General features: G+C 36.9%; 1 protein-coding gene across 1 annotated transcript in view; it reads right to left on the bottom strand.

Annotated features, from left to right (window-relative positions):
* Nucleotides 1-2,379: 2,379 nt before the first annotated feature.
* The window catches only part of ARSJ (arylsulfatase family member J), a 66,539-nt gene continuing 56,590 nt past the window's right edge, over nucleotides 2,380-12,328 (bottom strand). Inside the window, exon 2 of the mRNA XM_007454802.1 lies at nucleotides 2,380-3,778. Within this exon, the coding sequence (XP_007454864.1) occupies nucleotides 2,380-3,778 (1,399 nt within the window). The remainder of the gene's footprint in view (nucleotides 3,779-12,328) is intronic.

A 12,328-nucleotide genomic window follows, 5' to 3' on the forward strand; every position in this document is an offset into this window, starting at 1 on the left:
ATAGTAAATAATGTCCTTGAAGTCATTTCCAGGTAGAAAACTGTGGGCTAATTTATTTTCATTGAGAAAGTTATGGTCATTTACAGAGAATTTAAAATCACACCATATTACATAATATCTACTGGCCTCAAATGTGAGTTAATTTTCACGATCCTAATTTGCCTCTTTGCTCCTTTTTGTTTTGCTAGGGATTTCTAGAAGATTCTATGTTTACACTAAAAATTTCTGAGGTCTGTTCCATACTTTGCCTAGTCCTGTGTAATGTGCTATAGACAAGGGTTTTATGGTGAAGTAAATTAGAAAACACTGTATAAAAATTTCCTTCTGTTAGAGATTTACAAGGCAAGCTAGGATTTTAAAAACTGTAAAAGAAAGTCTGCATAAATTGAACCCTTTAACCTTGTTTAACTCCACATATCCTGAACTCATTTTTCCTCAGAACTCTTTTTTAATGTAATAATAACTATCTTTTGAATTATAAGATACTATCTATTTTATGACACCTCATTAATTTATGTGCCACTAAGAGAGGAAAACACTGACAGTATGCCTTTGATTTTTAAGACCCATTTAAATATACAGTTGACAAAACACAAACTCAGGAAATAGTACTTAATCCTATATAATGAAACGGAGATATATATTCTAGAACTGAAATATTAAAATTTCTAAATATTAAATTATTTTTGTCCATTTTAGTAATTTTGGTAACAGTCTATCGATTCTTTTATAGATTTCCATGAACTGTGAGAAGCTATCCTCTGAATTCTGATATAAATGTATTTAATAGTATGCTGCCATACTGCCACGTACATTTCTTTAATCACAATTGTAACTTCACATATCACAGTTCTAGCTCTCTGTGATTTTTCGAGTGTAAACTATGAGACTTACAGGCAATATTAGGAGAGGGCACCTTAAAGAAAACTCCAGGGCCCACGGGAACCACATCAACCTGTCCTCACTGATCACCCATGATAAACTTCATTACAGATCACGTTCCTTTAATCCTCCTCATGGCGTTTGCATGCGTGAGTTTCAAATTCGATTTTTAACAATGCCAGGTAGGATCCATATCTTCATTTCTCTGTATCTCCCCACCACATCCACGTTGTATAAGAGTAGGGTCATTACAAATCTTATTTATTAACAAGAGAACACTTTTCTCCATGCAGTGGCCAAGTGGAAATATCTCTTATTTGCAAAATCCATATTATATTACTATGGTTGTTAGCAAATCATACCTTTATTTGCCTATTTGTAAAGATTTTTGTTTGTTAAAATGAATAATATAATTCTATATAGATGTTAAATCAGAAAAGCCACACAATCTGCTGGTGCTATGAAATATGTCATTTTAATAATTAAGATACATAAATAAAGTGTTTATGACAGAAACAATAAAGTTGTCTCTCAATTCTGTACAAACGCTGAATTTCCAAGTAATTTGTAAGGAATATATTCATCTTATTACATTCAAAATAATGGTTGAACAATGATGATTATCATTTTTTTTCTTTTTATATTCTATGAATTCACACACTATTAATTTATAGTATTACAGTGCTTGATAATCTTGATAATATGAAATAAAATTCTTCTAATGGCATGTAGAAAATAAAAATAAAATAATTAAAAGTCATTTGTATAACTTTTTATGAAAACAAAATAATTAATATTTTTTCTGTAAAAATAAATTATGTACTTTATTCTGAAACATCATTCCATTAAAGTGTTTAGAAGATAGTTACATTCACGTTTTGGCAGTGTGCTCAAACATTCTTATTTGCCATCCCCTTATGCATGATGAAGTGAGGTGCAAGCTGTTCACATGTGAGAAAAACAGCTTATTTTCACAGGAAAGGAAATGATATATGAAATAGAATTAATTAAAAAAACCCAAGTGTCCTATGATAGAGACACAAAAATTCACTAAGAAAAAAATGTTCTTCAAGGCCTTTGAGGTGATGCAACCTTTGACTACACTTCATCAAAGGTGGTTTTTAATCATGCTGCCCTGTAACTTCCATCAAAGTAGCATGTCCATCAATTGCGGGTTACAGTCCAATGTTATAATTTAAAGCATAGTGTTTGGTCAATTGACTGAAGCACAACAGCTGGACTCGTCACTGACCACCTTTTATAAACGAGCAAGAGAAACAAACATCTCCTTTCTGCTCTAAGCATGGCTTCCAAGAGTAGCACCTTTGGCACTGAGCACAAGCTTTCCAGGTGGCAGAAGTCTCTGGAGTAGCACAACACGAAAACAGCGAGGTTGATGGCAGGAATCCTACTGAGCCAAACATGCTGGTTCACCCAGAAAACTGGTGAAAGACTACGTACTGATTTAAGTTTAACCAGACAGGAAAAAATTTGTACCTATCCACGAGGAACACCCAAACGGCAATTTGTAAACGAACCCGCTTTCTGCTGTTTCTTCTTTGTCTTACTTTTCTTCTGCTTTTTCTCAGTCTTATTTTTGCGTAGCTTCTGTTTCTTGTTTTCCTCTTTATACCATGGTCCCCAGACTCCTCCATTGAGCCGAGGGTTACTTCTGGGGTCTTTGGGGGGGTACCTGACAGGCACTGCGGTCTTGTTGAACTGTGAGAGCCTCCGGAGGAGCTGCTTCACAACTCCGGGATACCTGTTAGAAAGGTCCACTCTCTCGTAGGGGTCGGCTGTGATGTTGAACAGCCATACACTTTTGCCAGTTGACAACGTAATCCGTTCGTTGTGCCACCGGTTCGGCCCTAGGTTGCTGAACGACTGAGGGGGCACCCAGTCACTGTACCCGGGGTTCCCTGTGAGCAGTTTCCAGTGCTGCACCCTGATGGCCGACTGGATGGCAGTGTTCCAGATCCCATAGCCCGCCGCCCAGGAGCCATTTTTCGCCTTGGTATAAATGGGGTCGATGTTGTGCAAAATATCTATGCGGGGAGAACGAAGGCCTTCACTTATGGTCTCCCAGATGTCATAGCCATCCAACTGAATGTCCTCATCAATTTGTCCTTCAGCCAGTGAAATCAGAGTGGGGTACCAGTCAGTGATGTGCACAAGCTCCTTACACACCGTTCCCTTGTTTTTCAGAAGTGGGCTGTGCACGAAGCCAACAGCCCGGATCCCCCCTTCCCAGTAGGTTCCTTTGCTACCTCTGAGGGGCCAGTTACTTCCTCCTGCTGTGGGCTGGCCGCCGTTATCTGAAGAGTATATGATAATGCTGTTGTTATAGAAACCATATGTCTTTAGAGCCAGGGTCACATTGTTGATTGCTTCGTCTAAGCAGGAAAGCATGGCAGCATACCTGCGCCTATTTATGTTGATAATGGATCTGTAGTGTTCAAAATACCTGCCAGGAGCTTGCAGTGGAGAGTGCACAGCTTGGTAGGCAATATATAAAAATATAGGCTTTCTGGGGTCATGAGAAGCTAAGATTTGTTGCACTCTCTGAGTGTACATCTGTGTGGAGTATATGCCATTGTCGTAGTCCCAGGCAGCATTGTCATTTTCGTACAAGTCATAGCCACACATCCCGGGACTGTCACATTTGTAGTGTGTATAGTAATCGCCACTTCCCAAGAGGGAACCAAAAAAGGTATCAAATCCTCTCTTGGTGGGCATACATTCTTTTCTATAAAAACCCAAATGCCATTTTCCAACCATATGTGTTGAATATCCAACCTCTTTCAGCTTCTGAGGTAGGGTTGCATTGTCCAGAGGTAAGCAGTTGGGCTGTGTAGGTCTTATGATAGAATGTTGAAGTCCGGTATGTATCTGATACCTTGACAAAAGAGTGAAAATTGTGTCAGTGCAGGATAAAAGATAGATTCCACATAAAACAATGATTCTTAAATTAAACAATGTTTCTATGAAGAGGAATGTTACCCCAAATAAAATATGACCAATTCAGTATTCTACTGTTGCTCAAAAGTCCTACCCTAATTAGCTACATGTTTAACATTTGAAATGCATTTAAATCAGTACTTTTGAAACTAAGGTTTCACCACCTATCTCAAAGTCTTTTTTTTTTTTTTTTTTTTTGCAGTACGCGGGCCTCTCACTGTCGTGGCCTCTCCCGTTGCGGAGCACAGGCTCCGGACGCGCAGGCTCAGCGGCCATGGGTCACGGGCCCAGCCACTCAGCGGCACGTGGGATCCTCCCGGACCGGGGCACGAACCCGCGTCCCCCGCATCGGCGGGCGGACTCTCAATCACTGCGCCACCAGGGAAACCCTCAAAGTCTTTTTAAAGTTCTTATAACAGAATTAATCTGAATAAACTTTAATTTTTAAATTAATTACATGACATAACAAACTAACATGAGAAAGAAAAGTATATAAATTTCAGAGTGTTTGTAACTGAGCAGAATCCTATGGAGCCTTCTCAGGATAGACCCCACCTCCCAGCCCCCTCCCACCATGCCATGTGCTCTGCCTGCTTCTTGTTCTCAGAAAAACTTTAGCCTCCTAGGCCTTCCCCAAGTTCCAAAGAATAAGTTTAATCAGAGAAGTGAGAAAATGTAGAAACAAAGGAAAACAGTCAAGCAAGACAAAATAGTAATAGTTTAGCCATCAAACAAAGTCAAGGATCTTTAGTTCCTCCTCAAGGGCTAGAGATAATATTCTGAGCCATATCTTTGCACTATTTTATCGATTCTGAAACCCCCACCAGGTGGGAGAAGTTAACTGAATGCTGCCCACAAGCACATAGATCCCGGACTGGTTGGAACCAGAAGGTTGAAGATGTTGACTCCTGGTTACCTCACCACCAACCAATCAGAAGAATGTCTATGAGCTGATCACACACCCCATAATCGTCTCCCTTGCTGTGTCTTTAAAAACCTTTCCCTGAAAGCCATTTCAGAGTCTTTTGAGCACTAGCTGCCTAGACTCCTTGCTTGGGGACTGCAATAAATGCTGCACTTTCCTTCACCACAACCCGGTGGCAGTAGAATGGCTTTACTGGGCACTGCGCACAGGTGAGTGGACTCAAGTTTGCTTTGGTAACATGCTGCTGTTATTGTTGTTGTTGTTTTTGGTCTAAGGACCTCACATTAGCTCCTAAATCATTTTCTGAAATAATTTCCAGCTGAGTAGGAAGAACTAAACATTCATGCAAAAATTATACAAAAATCTCCTGTTTGATTGTCAAAACCTGTTAAATCTCTGTAACGAGAAAGAAAATATTTCTGACTCACAATACGCTATTGTTGAAAAGCCATTTTAGAGTAAATCTTTTAGCTAATGCTACAGAAGAATTACATTTTTCCAAAAACAGCAGGAAATGAATCCTTTCATATGTTTCCCACAGTGTCTCCTTTTTAAGAAAATTATATTCACTTACAATGTAGTCTAAGAAAACAAGGTAACTCTTTCTATACATTAAAATTAAGCAGTTGTTAATTTCTGGTATTGTTCTCTTCCCAAGGATATTTTGCCAAGGGACTTTTTTCCAGAGAATGGTATGAATTTTCAATTGGGTCAAGATGTGCCCATTAGTTCATGCCATTTTAAAAGTGATTAATATCTATAGTTATTACATAAGTTTAAAAAGACTTTTTAAATAGGAACTATAGAGATTCTGAGAAAATGAAGTTTTTAGAGAGTGTTAGTGTAAAAGTAAAAATATTCTTGGAATCAAATTACAAAGAGTAATATTGAGATCAAAAAGAATTATTTTTTCCAAGTTGATTGAACCTGAAAGGTCAACGTATTACACATGTCTTTGGTGAATAGTTCGATTTATTTTCAAATGTTCAAATGATAGTATAATGCAACTGTGAGTTCTTTCAAAGTGTCAACAGCAGTAACAGGCTGATGGTTTCATAGAAGTTGTAGGGATGTCTGCTCACTAACACAAGGCAGCATTCATATGGGTCCTGTCTACACAGCTGATCATTTAGCTGTCAAAGTTCACAATTAACACACTTGTGGTAAGTTAAGTAATAAATTCCCAAATAAATAAGCTTTTCATATGTATTATTTAGCACTAAATTCATAAAGTGTTATTGCTCTTGATAATTATTGATTCAGTTCAGGATCATTCACTTCTGAAACCACTAATTTTTGTATAAGTACATGACAAATTGGTAACACCTATCAATATAAACATTGAGGATATTTAAAAAGGAGAAATCTGTATGATGTAAGAATTTGAGGGAGGATTTGTGGGCATGGGTTACTAATTAATTACCTTATGCAGAAAATGTACTTGGCCAGAAATCTATTCAAGTAATTGAACAGGTAACCAATTAAAGTCTTTCTAATTAAACTGGGCATTTTTGCACCTAGTACTAAAGGCAAAGGGAATTGAGGCTTTTGAAATTGTAAAATAGAGAAAATGTTCATACAAAAGAGTACGAAAGAAGAGGGCTGCTTCTTTCAGAAGATGGTACAGTGTTAGCAGATAAATAAGAGAGTTCAGCGCTACTAATCAACTATGTGGTTTCTGTCTTCTCCAGAATAGAATGGTTTTCATATTGGAAAATTTAGAATCAACAATATAAAGGTTGGCAACAGTTCCTAACAGAAGAGAGCTTTTCAGGGCAGCTTCTGCTTAAATGAGTTCAACCCTGTAGGGCCAAATAGGACGGAGTATGAGGTAAAATTGGAGGCAAGGGTTGAGGGTATAGGTTTTGGGGCCAGACATAACTGGGTTTGAATTTGCTCGACTGCGTATTAGCTGTGTGACTTTGGGCAGTACTTATCCCCTCTGACCCTCAGCTTCCTCATTTGTAAAATAGGGATAATAATACATATTGGGTTGTTGTAGCATCAAAAGAGAGCACAGAGTCTGGTAAGGAGAGTACATTCAGTAAATGATAGCTTTTATTATTATTATCCCAGAGTTCTGAATCATATGTTACTAACATATTTCTTTAAAGTTTTATAATTTATAGGTCTTATTTCACATGCATTATTGCATTTAGTCCTTATTACAACAGTGAGAAGTAGGATTCTTTACGTTCATTTTATAGATGGAAGATAGAGACATAGAGATGTCCCCCAACTCCCCAACTTGTCCCCAGGCTGTGAAACATGTTCCTGAACAACAAGGGCTAAGCCTGATGCTTTCTCTAGTCTCTTTAAGAGTTAATTCCACTACTTCTTGAAATATCAAGGAGCGGAGGAAAGATGCCACGTCAGTCTTGAGAAGTGAATCTGTTCTAACTTTCTAATTAGAGATAGGAAGAATTTATAAACCAAATAGTGAGGCTTATGTTGATCCCACCAAATTTTGAGAACAACTTATTAAGTAGATAATTTGTGAGCATTAAACAAACAAACAAATTAGGTAGGATCAAAAGAAAAGTCCTGCCAAGTTAGCTTCATTTTCTTTTTTAAAAATGGATCAGAATTAGGAAAATAGCTTAGGAAAATGATAGGCATTTGAAAAGTCTGCCCATGATTCTTTTCTTATAAAATAACAGAAAATCAACTGTATGACAGCACTATATATTTGTGATAAGAATAATAATCTTACACTTTCATACCAGTTAATTGCATACAGAAACTTTTCATTTACATGATATTCTCTGGCTTCTACAACAGTGTGGAGCAGGCAGGGGGGCTCCATTTATTAGTTCCATCTAACAACAACAATAACAACAATAAAAGGACACTGAAACTCAGAGTAATTTAGTGGCTTTCCCAAGTTTTACAGCTGTAAGTCTTGGGTTCTATACTGGAATCCAGATTTTTGGCTTTGGAGACTCACGTTGTACACTCACAGCTAGCTGAACAGTTAGACCCATGTAAAGTTTGGGTTAATTTATTTGCATTAATCTTCAGTATTTATTCAGTTCCGTAGTTAAGTTATATTACTGAGTTTATAACATGTGCTAAGAATTAAGTTTTCATTTTGTTCTGTTTCTCCCCCTGCCCTCAGAGCTGTTATATTACAAAGTGGGTTGTAAGTAAAGATCCTACTGGCAATGAGGGTGACATGAAGCTAAGTGTTCTCTGAACCCTGGGATCAGATGGAGATGGTGCTGTCAGTCATGAAGAACAGCATGCTAAAAATGCTAAAAAATTTTTTCTTTCAGGAAGGAGATGGTTGGGGTCTAGGGAAGATCTTGATAGAGTTTTTGGCTTGTCAGTGACATTGACTTGGCAGCAGCAACTAGCTGGAAGACTAATCAGATAATTCTTCAAAATAAACTAAAAAATAGTATATTAATTAATATTAACTGATTAACTGGTTGAGAATCCCCGATCTGGAAAGAAGTTTCTGGAGCAGAACAACTGGGCCCTTTCTTTGGCTTCAACTCATTGATTGTTATTATCCACGACTTGAATAAAGAAATAGAAGACATGCTTATTATGTAAGAGGAATAGTTAAAAGTGGCATAATGAAGATTCAAAGTAATCTAAATGACCCGAAATGTTGTTGAAACAGATGATAAAATGTATATAGAAAGTTAAAGAAGGGCTTAAAGACTGAAAGGGAATATGTCAAAAAGACGTAGAAACCTGAATTAAGGGGCTGGCCAAATCTGGGACAAGGCAAGCATCAAAATAAACAGTAATAAATTACACCCACTGAATAAAATAGGAAACCCTGAGTCCATACTAATACAAGTAAATAAGTAAATGGGAAAAGTTTGGTATGCAATGGGATATTGATAGAGTCTCAAAGTACCTCCCCACAAAACACCTATTAATTATATATATGGAAAAGAGTAACCACACACTGGAAGTGCTTGATAAACACCATATTAATCAAGTGATCAAAGTTAACAACATCAGTAATCAGGATAAGTCAATATCATGTGCCACCAGATAGGATGCAATGAGAATATAGCATTGTTTCTACAGTGTTCCACCCTAAGGTACACAATCTGAATCTAATTCTCAGTAAATATCAGGCAAAACTAAACTGAGGGACATTCTACAAAATAACTGACCTAAAATCTTCAGAAGTATCAAGGTTATATAAGTCAAAGAAGGACTGAGGAACTCTTCCAATTTGAAAGAGACTAAGGAGACATGAATAAATGTAATAACGCGATTCTGAATTGGAATGGTTACAATAAAGGACATACTTTGAGGACTAAATAGGAATAATAATGTTCTCCTGTTTTTGATAGTTCTTTTGGGGCTAATGTAGGAAAATATCTTTGTAGGACATATACACTAAAGTATTGGAGATGATGGGGCATCAGGTTGGCAACTAACTCTCAAATGGTTCAGGAAAAAATGTCATTTGTGCTGTACTTGAATTTTTTCTGTAGGTATAAGATAGTTTCAAAATTTTAAAAAAATGTGTAAGAAAATCTAAATGGGTTAAACGAAAGGCAGTACATGTTATTTAAAAAAATCAACTGTTTACATGTTAGTTATATAAGACTATGTAAATAGATGTGGGAAGTTGGATCTATCAGACTATGAATTTAATAAAAAGCAAGAAAGAAAAATAAGAGCTAAAATATATACACTGTACTAATTTATAAACATTATAGAAACTTATACAAAAATAGAAATTAAAACAGATGAGATAAAAATAGAATTTCTGGTATTTCTTCTTGCATTCTAATGAATCATCTTGTGTTGTCCTAGGTTGTCAGGACTACAATTTGTAGATCGTTGGTATAGGAAGGAGATTGCAGGGAGATGAAAATCGAAGCACAGAGGGTTTTTTTTTTAAGGCTATGAAAGTAGTTTGGGTCAAAGATGATGGTGGCTTGGACTACCATCTAGTGGCAGTAAAAATGGAAGTAAGTGGATGGATCAAATGTATACTTTGGACTAGAACTGATAGGACAATTTCAATGAGAGGAGGGAGGATAATGGGAGAGGAAAGGGAAAAAAATAATGACTTCTAGATTTGTGGCTTTCATCATTCGGTGAATAGCAGATGGACCAGCTGGTCTCTGTTTTATTCCAAAGTATATAATTGGGACTAATGGGTAACATTACAAGGAGGCAGATTTCAATTCAATGCAAAAAAAAAAAAAAATTCTAAAAAAGAAAAGAAACAAAGACCACAAAAAGATAGGTTAGATGATCATCTACCAAAGATTCTATAAAAGACATAACTGAATTGGAAAAGAAGTACTAAATGACCTCTAAGGTTCCTTCTATAAAAATTCATGTGTCAAGGACTATAGCTTGGTGTTTCCATAAAGAACTCCATACGACCTCAGAGCAGCTTTACAAAACCAAGTTTATAATATTTATGTACAAGTATTTGATAAAGACGTTTCCACAATGCATCAACATATATTTAACTTCTTTCTTTGAAAATATAAAGTTGGATTAAAAAATAGGTTTTTCACATAATGCATTCTGAATACATACTGTAATCATGTTTGCTAAAAAATAAACTAATTTTGAAATTTAGTGGATTTTTTGGTCTCCATCTGGCTACCATGTGAAGAAAATTCCATATGAACAACAGTAAAACTAGAGTTGATGCCAAATCTGCTTAAAACAATAGCTATCATTCTCACTTTCCGTCCAACTTACAAGAAAAAAGCTAAGTGAGCCTTTCAGCTTGGCATTAGAACATGTGAAGAGTTTTGTAATCTTTTAAAATATTAATTTATATTACTGAGTGCTGGCAGTGGCAGTAGTTTTTGAATTCTCCTTTTTCTAATAATATCTAATACAATATTATTATTTTAATCTAATTACATATTTAATGTATCCCTGTAAGTACAAACACTTACAAGGATAAAAAATGAATCCTAATAGTTTCATTCAGGCTCTAAAATCCAGGATGGTTAGAGGGTACAAAAGCAGCCAATAGTGCAGTAGAAACTGATATTTTGAAGGGAGGGAACAGGTATAACTGACTCTAGTTTACGAATCAAATGTCATACAGATATTTATAAGTTAGAAATATATAACTTATTTTCCATATGCTGAAAGGAGTTCCTTTATTACTTTCTTCCAAAGACTTTTTTATCTCAAAGACTATAATTCTATTTGTAGGCCTTAATTTCATTATTTAGTACTTATATATTCTGGTGGGAGGTGGAGGTTGTGGAGGGTTGTCATACCAAGTCTATGTCAAGTTTTTCATCTCATGAACAAATATCCACTCATTTATGAGATGAAAACTAGGCATAGTTTAGAATGAACTACTTATTTAACTCTCTTTCATCCACCACGAGTCAGACGCTGCTAGCTTTGGGGGGTCACAAAGTTGAATAAGATGGGTTCTGCTCTCAAGGAACTCAGTCTATGTGAGATGCAGACGACAATCAGAGGATTATCATGATAGGAGTAAATGCTGCAGCAAAGACAACCACAGCCTTCTCTGAGTGCTCATAGCAGGATCAGGAAATGCTCTCAGAAGGGACCATGTTAGATCTGAATGCATTCACAGGAGTATCTGGGTGAATCTGGGAAAAGGACAGACATTTCAAACACTTGCAACAACATGGACAAAAGCAAAGTCACAGGGGAACACGAATCAGAGATGATTCTTGAGGGAGGAGGAGCCATCCAGGTAAAGGGCTGAAAGGAAGGCAAAGAGCATTTCAGTAAGGAGTGGAATGTTCAAATACAAAAAGGGAGAGAGAGTTTGGCCCTCTGTGGATCAACAGTTCAGAACACAGATTCAGACCTATCTTGACAGGAGATGAGAGTATATAGACAAGTAGGTGCCAAATTACAGAGAGCTGTATTACAGCCTACAGCTGTACTAAGGTTTTTGTACTTAATGTAGAGCTCATAGGAAGCCACAGAAATGCTTTTGAAAAAAGAATAACATAATAAGTTTTGCATTAGAGAAAGCACTCTGGCTGTAGTGTGAAGAATGCATTGGAATGGAACAGGACTTAGGCAAGGGGATTTGCCCTAATCTAAGAGATAAATATTGATAGTCAAAACTAAGATGGGTGACAGTAAGGATGAGAGAAGGGGATTAGAGATTATAAAGAGGGACATTTAATAGGGTTACAGACTGTAGGTGAAGAGCATGGGACAGAAGAATGTTGAGAATGAGGCCAGAATGTCTGGTCTGGGTGGCTGAGTAAAAGGAGGGTTCTTGCACTAAGAAATTCAGGAAGAGGAAAAGGGATGAGTGGGAAGACGATGAATCCTGCTCTGCATTAAGCTGGAGGCACCTGTGAGACACCCATCAGGAGGTGTACAGGATGACATAACATAAAGATCTGAGACTACTTAGCATATAGGTGGTATGTGAATTCACGGGAGCACATGACACTATCTACAGACAGAATGGAGACTGAGGGCCAAGGAAATAATACCATCATCTAGAAGAAAAGCAAGAAGCACCAGCGAAAGAGTCTGAGATGAAACAGCTATTGTGTGAACTAGAGCAGTGGAGGGGAGTTATACAGAGTGGCCTGTATCCCATACTGT

This window comes from Lipotes vexillifer, unplaced genomic scaffold (genome assembly GCF_000442215.2).
Source record: "Lipotes vexillifer unplaced genomic scaffold, Lipotes_vexillifer_v1.1 scaffold1219, whole genome shotgun sequence".
Classification (NCBI taxonomy): domain Eukaryota; kingdom Metazoa; phylum Chordata; class Mammalia; order Artiodactyla; family Lipotidae; genus Lipotes; species Lipotes vexillifer.